Genomic DNA, 19,530 nt, shown 5'->3' on the forward strand with positions numbered 1-19,530 from the left:
ACCTATTCCTTCTTAAATACACAAAACGTGTTATTTAACAGATGCACATCATCTCAAGGCTTATCGTAGAGTATGTACTGTACCAATTTACTTACACAAACACACACACATACGGGCACAAACACACTCCCCAAAAGGGCACACACACACACATTCTGGAACGTACGCACAACAAGTGTAAACTAGGCTGTGGTGGAGGCATGTTAGATTACAGTTGATCTGAAAAGCAGTCAAGGTATAATCAGCAAAGCAGATCAGACCTCAGATGTAGGATTAGCTCAGAATGTTCAGCCGTCTATTTACACTTTCATTACTAAATCCAACACACACCACTCCACACTGTTAGTATCTAAACAGTTACTTCCCCCCACGAAATAAAGCAAGATACTAATATCAATATGTTTTAGTTGGATTTCCTTCTCGGTTGGGATGTGGAATTGGAGACAAGTGGGAGGGGAGTTGCTGTGTGGGAGATAGAATGATGGTCAAAGATAAAAGTTTACTTTTTTTTGTTTAATAAAGTCTAAATAAAACATAGTGTCATTCAAATGTATGTCACTAAGTGGCAGTGTTTTTACAACTAATGCCAGTTTGCCTGAGGCTGATGCCGTGCAGGTGTTTGTACACATGCATATACACACACTCTCATTCAAATAAACACATACAAGAACACACACATACATGTAATAGCGCCAGACATGCACACAAACATATAAAGTTGGCATTGCTGTTACAGTTTTAGTTCTTCTTGATGTCTTTTGTTTGAAATGTATTTTAATTTTATATTTATTTTTTGCATTGTTGTTTACTGTTTTCTTCTGTCTTTTCTTTATGTCTCTTTAGTTCATTCTCTTGGTTGTTGGTGCATTGGGTGGGTTCTTGGGGGTGGGGAATGGAATTCATTTAATATTTTTTTCCTTGGGGGGGTGCGCTATGGGAGGGGTCTCGAATGGTTGAGGGACAGCTATTGAGGAACTGTGGGGGGGGGGGGATCTTGGAGGGTTCTGGTTCACGTTTTTTGGCCTGGTGGTAGATTGGTCAACATGCCCTTGAGCAGGGCATTGACCCTGGATGCTTCTGTGTGACGCTCTGAATGGGAATCTGTTGGATGACTGGTATGATGTAGTTGTTGAGCGGCTTCACTGCAAGTATATAGTTTGTTTTGAATATTCAATAAATAAAATTTAAAAAACACATTTACCTATTCCCTCTTAAATACACAAAACGTGTTATTCAACAGATGCACATTATCTCAAGGTTTATCTTATAGTATGTACTGCACCAATTTACTTACTAACACATAGGCACCTACACACATGGGAACACACACAGGTACCTACACACATAGGTCTGACACACACACATACGGGCACAAACACACTCCCCAAAAGGGCACACATACATACACACACACACACACATTCTGGAACGTACGCACAACAAGTGTAAACTAGGCTGTGGTGGAGGCATGTTAGATTACAGTTGATCTGAAAAGCAGTCAAGGTATAATCAGAAAAGCAGATCAGACCTCAGATGTAGGATTAGCTCAGAATGTTCAGCCGTCTATTTACACTTTCATTACTAAATCCAACACACACCACTCCACACTGTTAGTATCTAAACAGTTACTTCCCCCCACGAAATAAAGCAAGATACTAATATCAACATGTTTTAGTTGGATTTCCTGCTTGATCACGGGTTATCGTTTAGCGCCCCCCCTTCTGTTCAATGTCTGCAACTCTTCCCTGGTGGCTCACTGAGGGAGGTCTCCTTTTCCCTTACTCCCTGTAAATCAAGGCTTTCCTCAGTCTGAAATCAGACAACCTGCTCCTTGGGGACTACTTTCTCTCATCTATTCAACACATGCTGGTGATGTAGACAGACACACACACACACACATATATAAGAAAGAAAGGAGAGCGAGAGAGAGAGCAAGCGAGCAAGAGCAAGAGAGCGAGAGAAAGAGAAAAATAGAGAAAGAGAGCGAGAGAAAGTGAAGAGAGAAAGTGAGAGAAAGAGCGCGAGAGCGAGAGAGAGCAAGAGTGAAAGAGAGAGAGAGAGCGAGAGAGTGAAAGAGAGAGAGCGAGAGAGTGAAAGAGAGAGAGAGAGAAAGAAAGAGAAAGAAAGAGAAAGCGAGAGAGTGAAAGAGAGAGAGAAAAATAGAGAAAGAAAGAAAGAAAGAAAGGACTTGTTTTCCTCCTCATAGGAGGAAGCAAACTTATGTTAGTGTTTCCTTCTCTGTCATATTAATGCTCATGGGACAAGAGCATGCAGGCCAACAATGGAAAGGATACATATTGGGCTAAGTTAGCGTCGCTCACTGATGCCACCTTCCCAGAGACCTAAAATACTGGACGACCCCAGGCTAGCGCTAATGTCGGTGGCTTCATGGGTATGCTGTATGGTTGGGAACACTGGTTTGAATCTCGAGTCGACCGTGGCAGAGAAGGATCCTGTTACATATGGTTGAATGGATAATGAGGTAGGGTGGGGTAGTGGTTGGAGTCGTGCCTGAATACACTGACCTATTTGGTGCAAACGTATACGAGTCAGCATACTTCAACAAAAACGTACATCACGAATTTTAACGAATGAATACACAGGCAATCCACACCCCAATGGGGTTATGGTATCCGCTCATCAAATACAGTGGAGAAATGGTGTCAGTGGAGATGTCATTTACAGCACACATCAAAACTATTATGTGGACTAAAGCCCACGGTGAAATCAGTTCTTTCTGCTTCGACGGAAAAGTCAACATTCTCCCGAATGTGGAACACCGCTTCGGATTTTGTGTTACACCGCTCATTTTCCAATCTTACGGATTTACCTCACCGAGGCATACTTTTGCTAAAACATTTCCAAGTTCACAGGGAAATTCCAGCTCATGCGAAACCCGCGCACGTACAATGTATCGTTTTACATCTCTGAGCCGGTTAAAGAGGCTCGAATGAAAATCAAACCAGGCACCATGGCCAGCACCCAAAACCCACAAACGTCAAAGAGGGAATTGTGAGAGAAAATACTGAGTAGTAAGTATGGGTTTTCTCTATGGTTGAATGAATGGTCAGGTAAGATCCTGGACGATTGTGAAGTCATATTTTGGGGGGGGAGGGGTGGCTAGTATAGGAGTGCCCAGGGTTGGCGCTGTGTGGTTAGTTAAATAGATTTAGCGACCATGCCTCTGTTTGATATCTATAGAGAGGCCCTCCCTTGCATCCTCCAACAACTCAAGCTTGAAGATAATTTTTTTTGTCATTTCAGTGAGAAAGTAAAAAAGGTGTCTTGTGCCTTTCACACATAAATCAACCCATGCACGTTACCACTGATAGCAGGTTCTTCAATTAAGTCAAACAAATGTTAAGTCAGAGATACTATAACAGTCTGCAGCACCCGGCCTCACCCTACTAGAATCTGAAGTCAAATGTCTACTGATGATCTGGTGCTTCTGTCACCAACCAAGGAGGGCCTACAGCAGCACCTAGATCTTCTGCACAGATTCTGTCAGACCTAAATCTCAGTAAGACAAAAATAATTGTGTTCCAAAAAAGGTCCAGTTGCCAGGACCACAAATACAAATACCATCAAGACACCATTGCCCTAGAGCAAACAAAAAACTAAACATACCTCGGCCTAAACATCAGCGCCACAGGTAACTTCCACAAAGCTGTGAACGAGCTGAGAGACAAGGCAAGAAGGGACTTCTATGCCATCAAAAGGAACATACAATTCGACATACCAATTAGAATCTGGCTAAAAATACTTCAAATCGGTTATAGAACCCATTGCCCTTTATGGTTGTGAGGTCTGGGGTCCGCTCACCAACCAAAAATGCACAAAATGGGACAAACACCAAATTAAAGACTCTGCAAGAATATCCTCTGTGTACAAGGGTAAAACACCAAATAACGCATGCAGAGCAGAATTAGGCCGATACCCGCTAATTATCAAAATCCAGAAAAGAGCCGCTAAATTCCCTATAGAGCGATGAACTTGGAGAAGAGTCCCCTAAGCAAGCTGGCCTTGGGGCCCTGTTCACAAACAGACTCCACAGAGCCCCAGGACAGCAACACAATTAGACTCAACCAACTCATGAGAAAACAAAAAGAAACATAATTACGTCACACACGAAAGAATTTACAAAAACAACAGAGAGTACACTATGGCAGAATACCTGACCACTGTAACTTACCCAAACTTAAGGAAAGCTTTTACTATGTACAGACTCAGTAAGCACAGCCTAGCTATTGAGAAAGGCTGCCGTAGGCAGACCTGGCTCTCAAAATGAGGTGTAAACTGAGCTGCACTTCCTAACCTCCTGCCAAATGTATGACCATATTAGAGACACATATTTCCCTCAGATTACACAGATCCAAAGTATTTGAAAACACAATTTTTATGAAGTCCCCTACCTACTGGGTAAAATACCACAGTGTGCCATCACAGCAGCAAGATTTGTGACCTGTTGCCACAAGAAAAGAGCAACCAGTGACCAATGCCATTGTAAATACAACACATATTTGTGTTTATTTATTTTCCCTTTTGTACTTTAACTATTTGCACATCGTTACAACACTGTATATTGACATAATGACATTTGAAATGTCTTTATTCTTTTGGAACTTCTGTGAGTGTAATGTTTACTGTTCATTTGTATTGAACTGCTTTGGCAATGTTCACATATGTTTCCCATGCCAATAAAGCTGTTCAATTGAATTGATACACTACAGTGATATAATGACAAGTCTGAGCAGATGCTTCTGATCCTCTACTTGTGAGGTAGTCAAGTACCAACTCCAGCCTAACATGCTAACAAAGACTTTCAGCCAGACGGGCAAATACTGAGCTAGAGCATTGATGTATAGTGTGGGGTCAAGGTCATGAAGTAGGAGGAACTTTCCCCCAGAGACACTAATAAAAGGTCAGTTTAGCATTTTCCCACATAATGGATTGAGGGATGGTGCTCACCCTAGACTTGTGCCTACAGGCAACTTTTACCCAGCGCAGGAACGACAGTATGGGACTACTTCTGAGGCAGACTTGGGTCATTGATACTTTGCATCAATGAGAATGTGTTCAGTGAATTTACGTGGTAAATATACATTTTTTAAGAATAAAAAACAACCATATGACCTCTGTTGAGACAGAGAGGGATATTTCTGTGCCCCGATTGGCTAATCTGAGGTTCTGAGCTTAATTTCATAGGTTTACTATGTTGATGGATCAGTTAACACGCAAATGACATGTGAGATTGTATACAGAGTTCCTGAAGGTCGCTAATACTATGTCAAGTTAGCCGAGAGCTCTTCTACAGACAGAAATCAGTTACTTGAGTGGGATCTTGCTCTTTTTTTAAATGTCTAATTCTGGATAGCCGCCTTTTGGGCACTCATGACTTTGTCAAGCATCAAGTACCCCAACCCTAACCCTAGCCCAATCAAGTACTCCAACCCTAGCCCAATCAAGTACTCCAACCCTAACCCAATCAAGTACTCCAACCCTAGCCCAATCAAGTACTCCAACCCTAGCCCAATCAAGTACTCCAACCCTAGCCCAATCAAGTACTCCAACCCTAGCCCAATCAAGTACTCCAACCCTAGCCCAATCAAGTACTCCAACCCTAACCCAATCAAGTACTCCAACCCTAGCCCAATCAAGTACTCCAACCCTAGCCCAATCAAGTACTCCAACCCTAGCCCAATCAAGTACTCCAACCCTAACCCAATCAAGTACTCCAACCCTAACCCAATCAAGTACTCCAACCCTAACCCAATCAAGTACTCCAACCCTAACCCAATCAAGTACTCCAACCCTAACCCAATCAAGTACTCCAACCCTAACCCAATCAAGTACTCCAACCCTAACCCAATCAAGTACTTCAACCCTAACCCTAGCCCAATTAAGTACTTCAACCCTAACCCTAACCCAATCAAGTAACCAATGGATTTCAGGACAAAAAAGGCGAAGAAATGCAAAGCACTGACTCTACTACTTCAAATAAATGTGATGGTAACAATGGTATGTTGTAGAGCTGGGCCATATGGACAAAAACCCATATCAAGATAAGTGTAATATTTAAAAAAAAAAAAAAAAAAATCTATTGTAAGACAACTACCACTATTTTAAATGTTGTGGTTATCATTGTCCCCTTATTTTATTTGAAACATCACTTTCCTCTAGTAAAGGATACTATTTGTTATTATGCATATCGGTAAAATGTCCTTGATAATGGTTGGTCCGGTCAGTATCGATCATTTTCGGTCAGCTACATAAGTCATTCCAGAGTATCATCTTGGTCCTTTAAAATGAAACAGTGCTACAGTTAAGATGTCATTGATCATAGGATGATGAGAAAACATTCACTCATTTAGGTATTCATGGAATACATTTTCATATGATTGCAATTTCTAAGAGTACGGTGGCTAGCTAAAAAAAATATATATACAATTATCGAGAGGATGAAATGCATGAGAGAATGAGTGTGTGAGCGGCCATTGTACAATCGTTTTCTCAGCAGGATTTGCTTGACTGAGCTCTCGACTGATGGGTGTGTGAGTGTGTGTTAAAAGCATAGTATGTGTGTACAGTATGTAAGTGTTCTGCTTGAGCGTGGTGTGTGTGTCTAAACCACAGCTGGTCTGGAATAACAGAGCACACTCCTTTGTAACACTATACCAGCATGGTGTGTGTACGCGTACATGAAATCTAATTTTATTGGCCACATACTCATATGTATATACTGTATTTTATACCATCTATTGCATCTTGTCTATGCTACTCGGTCAACGCTCATCCATATATTTATATGTATATATTCTTATTCCATCCCTTTACTTAGATTTGTTAGATATTAGGTTGTTGTGGAATTTGTTAGATATTACCTGTTAGATACTGCTGCAATGTAGGATCTAGAAACATAAGCATTTCACTACACTCACAATAACATCTGCTAACCGTGTGCATGTGACCAATAACATCTGCTAACCGTGTGCATGTGACCAATAACATCTGCTAACCGTGTGCATGTGACCAATAACATCTGCTAACCGTGTGCATGTGACCAATAACATCTGCTAACCGTGTGCATGTGACCAATAACATCTGCTAACCGTGTGCATGTGACCAATAACATCTGCTAACCGTGTGCATGTGACCAATAACATCTGCTAACCGTGTGTGTGACCAATAACATCTGCTAACCGTGTGCATGTGACCAATACAATTTGATACGGCAGATGTTATTGTGGGTGTAGCAAAATGCTTGTGTTCCTAGCTCCAACAGTGCAGTGGTATCTAACTAAATGCTTGTGTTCCTAGCTCCAACAGTGCAGTAGTATCTAACTAAATGCTTGTGTTCCTAGCTCCAACAGTGCAGCAGTATCTAACTAAATGCTTGTGTTCCTAGCTCCAACAGTGCAGCAGTATCTAACTAAATGCTTGTGTTCCTAGCTCCAACAGTGCAGTAGTATCTAACTAAATGCTTGTGTTCCTAGCTCCAACAGTGCAGCAGTATCTAACTAAATGCTTGTGTTCCTAGCTCCAACAGTGCAGCAGTATCTAACTAAATGCTTGTGTTCCTAGCTCCAACAGTGCAGTAGTATCTAACTAAATGCTTGTGTTCCTAGCTCCAACAGTGCAGTAGTATCTAACTAAATGCTTGTGTTCCTAGCTCCAACAGTGCAGTAGTATCTAACTAAATGCTTGTGTTCCTAGCGGCAACAGTGCAGTAGTATCTAACTAAATGCTTGTGTTCCTAGCTCCAACAGTGCAGTAGTATCTAACTAAATGCTTGTGTTCCTAGCTGCAACAGTGCAGTAGTATCTAAGTAAATGCTTGTGTTCCTAGCTGCAACAATGCAGTAGTATCTAACTAAATGCTTGTGTTCCTAGCTGCAACAGTCCAGTAGTATCTAACTAAATGCTTGTGTTCCTAGCTCCAACAGTGCAGCAGTATCTAACTAAATGCTTGTGTTCCTAGCTCCAACAGTGCAGTAGTATCTAACTAAATGCTTGTGTTCCTAGCTCCAACAGTGCAGTAGTATCTAACTAAATGCTTGTGTTCCTAGCTCCAACAGTGCAGTAGTATCTAACTAAATGCTTGTGTTCCTAGCTCCAACAGTGCAGTAGTATCTAACTAAATGCTTGTGTTCCTAGCTCCAACAGTGCAGCAGTATCTAACTAAATGCTTGTGTTCCTAGCTCCAACAGTGCAGCAGTATCTAACTAAATGCTTGTGTTCCTAGCTCCAACAGTGCAGCAGTATCTAACTAAATGCTTGTGTTCCTAGCTCCAACAGTGCAGTAGTATCTAACTAAATGCTTGTGTTCCTAGCTCCAACAGTGCAGCAGTATCTAACTAAATGCTTGTGTTCCTAGCTCCAACAGTGCAGCAGTATCTAACTAAATGCTTGTGTTCCTAGCTCCAACAGTGCAGCAGTATCTAACTAAATGCTTGTGTTCCTAGCTCCAACAGTGCAGTAGTATCTAACTAAATGCTTGTGTTCCTAGCTGCAACAGTGCAGTAGTATCTAACTAAATGCTTGTGTTCCTAGCTCCAACAAGCATTTAGTTAGATACTACTGCACTGTGTTCCTAGCTGCAACAGTGCAGTAGTATCTAACTAAATGCTTGTGTTCCTAGCTCCAACAAGCATTTAGTTAGATACTACTGCACTGTGTTCCTAGCTGCAACAGTCCAGTAGTATCTAACTAAATGCTTGTGTTCCTAGCTCCAACAGTGCAGCAGTATCTAACTAAATGCTTGTGTTCCTAGCTCCAACAGTGCAGTAGTAGCTAACTAAATGCTTGTGTTCCTAGCTCCAACAGTGCAGTAGTATCTAACTAAATGCTTGTGTTCCTAGCTCCAACAGTGCAGCAGTATCTAACTAAATGCTTGTGTTCCTAGCTCCAACAGTGCAGCAGTATCTAACTAAATGCTTGTGTTCCTAGCTCCAACAGTGCAGTAGTATCTAACTAAATGCTTGTGTTCCTAGCTCCAACAGTGCAGCAGTATCTAACTAAATGCTTGTGTTCCTAGCTCCAACAGTGCAGCAGTATCTAACTAAATGCTTGTGTTCCTAGCTCCAACAGTGCAGTAGTATCTAACTAAATGCTTGTGTTCCTAGCTCCAACAGTGCAGTAGTATCTAACTAAATGCTTGTGTTCCTAGCTCCAACAGTGCAGTAGTATCTAACTAAATGCTTGTGTTCCTAGCTCCAACAGTGCAGTAGTATCTAACTAAATGCTTGTGTTCCTAGCTGCAACAGTGCAGTAGTATCTAAGTAAATGCTTGTGTTCCTAGCTGCAAAAATGCAGTAGTATCTAACTAAATGCTTGTGTTCCTAGCTGCAACAGTCCAGTAGTATCTAACTAAATGCTTGTGTTCCTAGCTCCAACAGTGCAGTAGTATCTAACTAAATGCTTGTGTTCCTAGCGGCAACAGTGCAGTAGTATCTAACTAAATGCTTGTGTTCCTAGCTCCAACAGTGCAGTAGTATCTAACTAAATGCTTGTGTTCCTAGCTCCAACAGTGCAGCAGTATCTAACTAAATGCTTGTGTTCCTAGCTCCAACAGTGCAGTAGTATCTAACTAAATGCTTGTGTTCCTAGCTGCAACAGTGCAGTAGTATCTAACTAAATGCTTGTGTTCCTAGCTCCAACAGTGCAGCAGTATCTAACTAAATGCTTGTGTTCCTAGCTCCAACAGTGCAGCAGTATCTAACTAAATGCTTGTGTTCCTAGCTCCAACAGTGCAGTAGTATCTAACTAAATGCTTGTGTTCCTAGCTCCAACAGTGCAGTAGTATCTAACTAAATGCTTGTGTTCCTAGCGGCAACAGTGCAGTAGTATCTAACTAAATGCTTGTGTTCCTAGCTCCAACAGTGCAGTAGTATCTAACTAAATGCTTGTGTTCCTAGCTCCAACAGTGCAGTAGTATCTAACTAAATGCTTGTGTTCCTAGCTGCAACAGTGCAGTAGTATCTAAGTAAATGCTTGTGTTCCTAGCTGCAACAATGCAGTAGTATCTAACTAAATGCTTGTGTTCCTAGCTGCAACAGTCCAGTAGTATCTAACTAAATGCTTGTGTTCCTAGCTCCAACAGTGCAGCAGTTTCTAACTAAATGCTTGTGTTCCTAGCTCCAACAGTGCAGTAGTATCTAACTAAATGCTTGTGTTCCTAGCTCCAACAGTGCAGTAGTATCTAACTAAATGCTTGTGTTCCTAGCTCCAACAGTGCAGCAGTATCTAACTAAATGCTTGTGTTCCTAGCTCCAACAGTGCAGTAGTATCTAACTAAATGCTTGTGTTCCTAGCTCCAACAGTGCAGCAGTATCTAACTAAATGCTTGTGTTCCTAGCTCCAACAGTGCAGCAGTATCTAACTAAATGCTTGTGTTCCTAGCTCCAACAGTGCAGCAGTATCTAACTAAATGCTTGTGTTCCTAGCTCCAACAGTGCAGTAGTATCTAACTAAATGCTTGTGTTCCTAGCTCCAACAGTGCAGCAGTATCTAACTAAATGCTTGTGTTCCTAGCTCCAACAGTGCAGCAGTATCTAACTAAATGCTTGTGTTCCTAGCTCCAACAGTGCAGCAGTATCTAACTAAATGCTTGTGTTCCTAGCTCCAACAGTGCAGTAGTATCTAACTAAATGCTTGTGTTCCTAGCTGCAACAGTGCAGTAGTATCTAACTAAATGCTTGTGTTCCTAGCTGCAACAGTGCAGTAGTATCTAACTAAATGCTTGTGTTCCTAGCTCCAACAAGCATTTAGTTAGATACTACTGCACTGTGTTCCTAGCTGCAACAGTGCAGTAGTATCTAACTAAATGCTTGTGTTCCTAGCTCCAACAAGCATTTAGTTAGATACTACTGCACTGTGTTCCTAGCTGCAACAGTGCAGTAGTATCTAACTAAATGCTTGTGTTCCTAGCTCCAACAGTGCAGTAGTATCTAACTAAATGCTTGTGTTCCTAGCTGCAACAGTGCAGTAGTATCTAAGTAAATGCTTGTGTTCCTAGCTGCAACAATGCAGTAGTATCTAACTAAATGCTTGTGTTCCTAGCTCCAACAGTGCAGTAGTATCTAACTAAATGCTTGTGTTCCTAGCTGCAACAGTGCAGTAGTATCTAACTAAATGCTTGTGTTCCTAGCTTCAACAGTGCAGTATCATCTATCAATTCACAACAATACACACAAATCTAAAAGTAAAAGAATGGAATTAAGAAATCTATAACTTTTAGGTTGAGCAATGTCGGAGTGGCATTGACTAAAACACAGTAGAACAGAAAACAGTATTTACATATGAGATGAGTAAAGCAGTATGTAAACACTATTGCGTCTGTGTGTGTTCACCCACTAGTTAATGGCGTTTGCAAAGTTGTCATATTTGGATTATGTTTGATGAATCATTCTGTGCAGTGCATAATGTACACATAATCTCCACATAATCTCCACATGCAGCATCCTGTATGGAAGAAGAAAGACATTGACTTGTCTGCTTAAGGACCGGCATGATCCTCCAGTCAAGACCCATTGTTATGTAAGGAGATGATCCCGCAGCATTAGTCTTAAAGGGTTAATAATAGTAAACCCAGTGACGTCACACCTGGTATCCATGGATTCCTATCCCCACCCACTGATAATAAGTCATTGATAAAAGTCAAAATGTTCAAGTCAGTTCCATACAGTCGAGAGAACTGGCTGAAATGGAGTGGCATGTGGCTAAATGTGGTCACAAGCCTTGACACGCGAAGAAGAAACACATGCTCGCGCTGCAGTCTCTTTCGCACACAAACAAACCTGCTAAGCCCCCTATGCTGCACTGATCTGACCACGCTAACTGGATTTGCCATTTAAGTGAATGACAGCTCTCCAGCGACGCTCTTTTGGAGTTACTCAAATTGCTTGAGATTGAAGGATTCAACTCAGCATGAGGCCTTCCTACTGCCGACAACCAAATCCTCATAGCTATCTATGAATAGCCCAGCCAATCACCCGACTTGAGACCAGATGAAAGACCCTTGTTTACATTGTCAATCTCTTTGGTCCACACAATGCAATGGTTTACAAACATGCCTTAAAATGTGATTTTATGAGCATTGTCATACCAGACACAACACAGTAAATCTGAGACTGTCCTTCAGACTGACCTCTCTTTGTTTGTGCCTAGCCTTAAGTTTAGGCCAATCATGGGACTGGCTTGACAGATGGGGCGTGCTAATGGGACTTGGACCCTCGTGTGACACGTCTAAGCGGTTGTGAAGAGAAAGCCCACCTGTCACAGGCAAACATCCCAGGCCTGCGACACAGTCTGCCCGCCAGTGTCCCTCACGCTAGGGGTGCCTTTTCTACACCCGCAAGTGCATTACCGTAATTTCCGGACTATAAGCCGCTACTTTTCCCCCACGCTATGAACCTCACGGTTTATACAATGACGTGGCTAATTTATGAATTTTTTTTTCTTCCCACAAGATTCACGCCGCCCAAAAAATGAGCACCGTCACATAATGTGACGTAAATCGAGCGCGCTCAAACTTCCCATCGATTACGGTAGTCATTTTGTCACCCTCATCATGGCAAAGACACGAAGAAATGCATATGATGCAGCTTTCAAGTTGAAGGCGATCAATCTGGCTGTTGGAAAAGGAAATAGAGCTGCTGCACGGGAGCTTGGCCTTAATGAGTCGATGATAAGACGTTGGAAACAGCAGCGTGAGGAACTGACTCAGTGCAAAAAGACAACAACAGCTTTCAGAGAAGAAAAGCAGATGGCCCGAACTAGAAAATGATCTTGAAGACTGGGTCAAGACACAGAGAGCAGACAGCCGAGGTGTTTCAACTGATCCGACTGAAAGCCAAAACAATCGCCACCGCAATGAAGTTTGACTTTCTTGGTAGGCTACTGTTTACTGCTATTTTTTAAATTTTTGTTACAAGCCGTGTTTCGTTAAAGCCTATTTATTTTTGTTACAAGCCGTGTTTCGTTTAAAGGCTGTGTAAAGTTCATTTGTTTCAATGTACCGGTAGGCACTTGCGGCTTATAGACATGTGCGGTTTATGTACAAAATACATTTTTTTTTTTTTATTCAGTGGATACGGCTTATATTCAGGTGCGCTTAATAGTCCAGCAATTACGGTAATCAGTTTTCATTGCGATATTTCACATAAACAGCCTACTCACTATACACAGAACTGTTATGATTTGACCACCAAAGTGTATAGAGGGATAATGGAACATTCTGTATAGGAAAAACTTTGACTGAGCTCTTTTGCAATAAAGACATTTCACTGCAACTGTACAGGCAAACCAACAAATACCAAGGTCAATTTGACTGTGTAATGTATGGAAGCGCTTTAAAAGCAAAGAGGATACTTTGTCACGTACCTCCACGATGCTGCGCAGATCCCTCACGTACATGCGCTCTGTCTCGATGATCTCCATGACCACCCGGTCCAAGTAGGTGATCTTGGGGTTGGGCGCCATAGTTATGGCTGCGAAGGGCGATAACGGGGGCGTGTGGCGGGTGCTGGCAGCCCGCGAGGGCGTGGCAGTGTTGTTGTTGTTAAGCTGGTCGAACTTCCCGCCACGAGAGACCAGTCCTTCCCCAGAAGGGTCCGCCGTATCGGGGTGCTGGCGGTCCTGATCGCCGACGTCAACCGGAGGATTCAGCTCCAAGTCGATGTCGTCTCCGGTAGGGGGCACGGTGCTGCCAGGTGGAGGCTGAGCGGGGCTGTCGTCCCGGGACGAACCGGACCCCGAGGACAAGGTGGAGACCAGGCTCACGGGGCGCTGGCCAGCGGAGGGGAAGTCGGAGCAGTCGGAGGGCGTGGCGGAGGGTGCCCGCTCATTACTACTGATGGAGGCGGTGGACAAACGGGGGGATTCTGGAAGGAGAAGAGGACAGGGAGTTAGGGAAAACGTATGTACATTCTGACTGACATTGGTGGAATTCATTGTGATTGGTCATCCAACGGTGGGAAACGCTCATCCACAAAATCACATATTCAACTCGCCTGAGTTTTCTGAAGCAAAATCAAAGATGACTAAAGAGCAAGGCATCACTTGACCAATCAACTGGACAAGCCCCTCACTGAGAAATAGCAGAGCAAAGATGCCTTGTGATTGCTGCACCAGAAATGTACCATTAATGGACCCCTATTGACAACGTACAGCAACTGAAGTTTCCTATCAAGAAGAGAGATTTGGAGAGGTGTAAATCAGTGCAGTATCCCACTATTTATAAGATGGCTACTTGTCCAGGCATATTCTGCTAAATAAAATGTATCCACCTGATTAAATACCACGTGTAAACAAGTTGGCTTCACTCCATTTGTTTTGAGAGCTGCAGTTATGATTCACTGGTCAGGAGAAGAACATCTTCTGCTTCAATGCAGTGCAGAATCCATTGATATAGTGCTTATCATAACTATTTAAAGTGGGATTAAAATGGATTTGTCATTTTTTGTCAACAATCTACACAAAAAAGTGGAAGAAACATCACTTTATTTTTTAAAGATGAAAAAATAACACATTAATTTACCCTGACTAAAAAAGTATTCACCCCCTGAGTCAATACATGTTAGAAACCCTTTTAGCAGCGATGACAGCTGACTCTTATTAGGTAAATCTCCAAGAGTTTTGCACACCTGGATTGTGCAATATTTGCCAATTTTTCTTTTTAACATTTTTCAAGCTCTGTTAAGGTGTTGGGGATCATGGCTAGACAGCAATTATCAATTATCAAGTCTTGCCATAGATTTAAGCAGATTTAAGTCAAAACTGTTCACTCTCTTCTTGGTAAGACACACCACTGTAGATTTGGCCTTGTGTTGTAGGTTTTTGTCCTGCTGAAAGGTTCCTCTCAGTGCCTGGTGTAAAGCAGACTGAAGCAGGTTCTCCTCTAGGATTTTGTCAGTGCTTAGCTCCATACCGTTTCTTTTTATCCTGAAAAACTCCCGTTTTGCCGATGAAAAGCATACCCCTACCATGATGCAGCCACCCCAATGTTTGAAAACAAGGACACTTCGTGATATGTGGTGTTGGATTTGACCCAATCATAAGGCTTTGCATTTAGGCAAAAAAAGTGTATTCCTTTGGTGAATGTTTTTTTTGCAAGATTACTTTAATGCCTTACAGGATTAATGTTTTGGAAAAGTTTTACTCTGTGTATTTGTATTCTTCTTTTCACTGTAATTTAGGTCATTATTGTTGAGTCACCACGATGTTGTTGATCCATCCTCAGTTTTCGACCATCACAGCCCTTGAAGTCTGTAGCTGTTTTAGAATCACCAATGCCTGATGGTAACATCCCTAAGCAGTTTCTATCCGGTCCTGCAGCTCAGATCAGAAGCAAGACCATCTTTGATGTGCCTGGGTGGTTTAATACATAATCCAAAGAGCATCATTATTAACTTGACCATGCTTAAAGAGATATTCAATTTCTGATTTGTTACCCATCCCTGCCCTTCTTTGAGGCTTTCAAAAAGCTCTCTGGTTTTTGTAGTTTAATCTGTGCTTGAAATTCAATACTTTACTGAGGAACCTTACATATGTTGTATGTATGGGGCACAGAGGAAGGGCAAGTCATTAAAAAAATAATGTCAACGCCTATTATTTACAGTCCATGTAACTTATTTGACATTTTTCTCCTGAACTGATTTAGGCAGGGCCTATACAAAAAGGGGGTGAATAGTTATGCAGACAATATTTTAGTAATATAATTTGTAAAAATGTATTTTTTTAAGTGTTAGATCAATGAAAAAAAAAAAAACACTATTGAATCTATTTTAATCCCACTTTGTAACGCAACAAAATGTGAATACTTATGGATGGGGGATGAATACGGATATCTACTGTGTATATGTATATACACACACACATATATATGTCTGAATACTTTCAGAATGCACATTATTTAGTGTAGTGTGTGTGTGTGTATATATATATATATACACACACACACACTAAATAATGTGCATTCTGAAAGTATTCAGACCCCTTGACCTTTTCCATATTTTGTTACCTTACAGCCTTATTATAAAATTGATTAAATCGTTTTCCCCCCCTCAATCTACACACAATACCCCATAATAACAAAGCAAAAACTATTTAGAACATTTTCTAAAATGTACTACAAATAAAAAACTGAAATATGGCATTTACATAAGTATTCAGACCCTTTACTCAGTACTTTGTACTGAGAGCTTGAGGATCTACAGAGAAGAATGAGAGAAACTCTCCAAATACAGGTGTGCCAAGCTTGTAGTGTAATACCCAAGAAGACTCGAGGCTGTAATCGCTGCCAAAGGTGCTTCAACAAAGTACTGAGTAAAGGGTCTGAATACTTACGTAAATATGATTTCAGTTTTTATAGATTTGCAAAAATGTCTAAAAAACTGTTTTTGCTTTGTTATTATGGGGTATTGTGTGTAGATTGATGAGGAAAAAAAACTTTAATCCATTTAGAATAAGGCTGTAACGTAACAAAACGTGGAAAAAGTCAAGGGGTCTGAATACACTGTACATTACATTATATATACCACACTAAATAAACTATGAGTATTAATACTTATGATAAACTGTATATACTACATACAATACAAGTACTGAGATACAGCAGAATACCAAAACTGTTCACAAAATGAAGACAGCGGAATGTGACACCATGTTCTGGTTTTGATGTACTGTTGCTCATGAGGAAATGACTGACTAGGCAATTTACGATAGATTAACTTTACAATAGCGGTTTCCTTTTTCTGGCTTCTCCCTGAAGCCTGACCCATTCAACATAAATTCAGATGATCTTATTCATGTTGATTTTTCTCATTTCCAAAACGTAACCAATGGATTAGCTAAACATGCTTTTGGAATAACGGATAGATTTTCTTTCAGCATTAAAGCCTGTCTATTCCATCAGAGAATTTTTTTTAAAGGGAGAAGGGACATGGGAACTCCTGGGAACTGGAGAAGGGACATGTTTTAGGTGTGTACCAGAACAAAGGAGCGACCCCACATTTGAATAGCCTGGTCATGCTGAGGATGGCCTTAAAAAGGTAAGCTGAACCTAAAACTGTGGTGAAGGGCATCTCAGCTTCAAGTATTACAAAGGACCTCTGTTAGGTCATCCTAAAATGTGCCTGAATTAAAACACCACATCCTCTGGAAAATCCAGAAATCCAGTAATTTCCTTCTGGATCAGTGGGAGCTTTTCCATTCTAAACTAAGGAATTTTGTGTTAACATTGGGACAGAAACGGTTGGTGGAAAAGTCATGGTGGACTTGGGAGACCTCCGAGCTGCCCACTTCACTTGATGAGCTGAGAGTTTGAGCAGTGGTCATTTTACAGAATGGCCACGCTCTGAGGTCGATCTTAAGGCATCGGGGTCCTCAGCACCCCATAAAGTCTTCAGATACTAACAAGGCCATAGTGGTAAAGACAGCGCTGCTATGATAATACAGTATACAACTTCAGCTTCCATTAAAGGTTGAAGGAAACATTTAACAGATGATCTCTCAACAACCATATTGGGCCTATTCATGTATGCACTGTATATCATATTTTGATTATATCGTATAGTTCCAGTAGACAAGCACATAAATATACATATGCCAAAGCAAATAACGAAACATACAGGTAAGGACTGCTTTGTTATTTTACAAAGCAAATGACATTGCATGAGTTCCTCTCTTTGAACGCCGCATCAGCTGGAAAGCACCCTCGGGCTTTGTTTGTGTGACTAGTTGCTTGGTAACTATCATTTCATAACTGAACGGAGGGAAATGTATGCCACAGTTTTATAATATAAGCAAATCACTTACCATGACATGACCCATTTTGTTCACTCCACAGGATTTGAGCCCATGTCATCAAATAGTTACATAATTGATGTATGATTATGTCATTGCAAAAACAAGAGTGCTTCCCGAGAAAAAGATTAAGAGAAATTACAGAATTAATACACACCCTGTGAGGTGTCATACATTCCCAAACAACATAAGCAACCTAAAATATCAACATTTGCAATCACATGCCAGAACCTCACACCATGAAAGCATTAGTGACCTCTACTTAATTGCATCATCTTTCCAAATCCCATTCAAAGTGCTGCCATTCCAAAGAGCCCAAAACATCTGCCACAAACTAAAACATTAGAACAACATACTGTAAATCGTGTCAGTTTGAACCGCTGGAAAATTCATTGAAGACAGCAGACCAAAAACAAAGACACTGTAGCTTCCTCAAAACACCAGCAGGCAAACACACAAGACATTCCACAGCTGTTAACAAGGGTCAGACATAAATTGGTTTCTGGTGGAAGACTGTTCTTGAACCATAACATGTTTCTGCATGTTGACTCCCTGATGAGCGAAGAGGAAACAGGATATGACTAAGGGGAAGATCATTTATTGACATAGTAAGCTTATCAATAAAGCTATGAGAGTAATACGATCCTTTAGTCACAAAACACAAACAATATATTTATTTTATTTAGCCTTTATTTAACTAGGCATGTCAGATAAGAACAAATTCTTATTTATAAGAATTAATAGCAATGCATTGTGGGTATGTATTCCAAGTTGTGTGTCAATATGGACATTGGAACAGAGAATCATAAAATCAGCCTATAAGGAACATGACTGAGCCAATTATACTTCGTATTTGATCTGAAATGACCTACCTACTTGGAGAACTGGCTATGAACAAATCAATCGCGGTCAGGAACATGGTCAAACAGTCACATATGATACCAAGTAGGGATGCGCGATATATCGGTGAACATGTTAATGTTCCGATGTTAAAAACCGATGTCAATGCTACCGTGCATACCTATATAACGTAGGTACATGACGTAATTTATTTATTTTTTATTTTATTTTACCGTTATTTTACCAGGTAAGTTGACTGAGAACACGTTCTCATTTGCAGCAACGACCTGGGGAATAGTTACAGGGGAGAGGAGGGGGATGAATGAGCCAATTGTAAACTGGGGATTATTAGGTGACCATGATGGTTTGAGGGCCAGATTGGGAATTTAGCCAGGACACCGGGGTTAACACCCCTACTCTTACGATAAGTGCCATGGGATCTTTAATGACCTCAGAGAGTCAGGACACCCGTTTAACGTCCCATCCGAAAGACGGCACCCTACACACAGGGCAGCGTCCCCAATCACTGCCCTGGGGCATTGGGATATTTTATTAGACCAGAGGAAAGAGTGCCTCCTACTGGCCCTCCAACACCACTTCCAGCAGCATCTGGTCTCCCATCCCATCCAGGGACTGACCAGGACCAACCCTGCTTAGTAATGACGTCAAGTAAATTGTCGCGCTACACGTGCAACACAGCATTCCTAACCTAGCCCAAGATGGCCACCGTTTTATGGTCTCCTAACCAATTGTGCTATTGTTGTTTTTTTCGCGATATTTGTAAATTATTTTGTACGTGTTTCTGCAACCGTATCTTATGGCAGAAAATAGCTTCTGGATATCAGGACAGCGATCACTCACCTCGGATTAGACAAAGATTTTTTCAACA

At 41.3% G+C, this 19,530-nt stretch overlaps 1 protein-coding gene across 2 annotated transcripts in view; it reads right to left on the reverse strand.

Annotated features, from left to right (window-relative positions):
- The window catches only part of LOC129817724 (pleckstrin homology domain-containing family G member 3), a 126,411-nt gene that overhangs the window by 42,037 nt on the left and 64,844 nt on the right, over positions 1-19,530 (reverse strand). For both annotated transcript variants that reach the window (XM_055873231.1, XM_055873230.1), the window contains exon 3: positions 13,380-13,879. In XM_055873231.1, the coding sequence (XP_055729206.1) occupies positions 13,380-13,879 (500 nt within the window). The remainder of the gene's footprint in view (positions 1-13,379; positions 13,880-19,530) is intronic.

The sequence above is a fragment of the Salvelinus fontinalis genome, chromosome 20 (genome assembly GCF_029448725.1).
Source record: "Salvelinus fontinalis isolate EN_2023a chromosome 20, ASM2944872v1, whole genome shotgun sequence".
In the NCBI taxonomy this organism is placed as follows: domain Eukaryota; kingdom Metazoa; phylum Chordata; class Actinopteri; order Salmoniformes; family Salmonidae; genus Salvelinus; species Salvelinus fontinalis.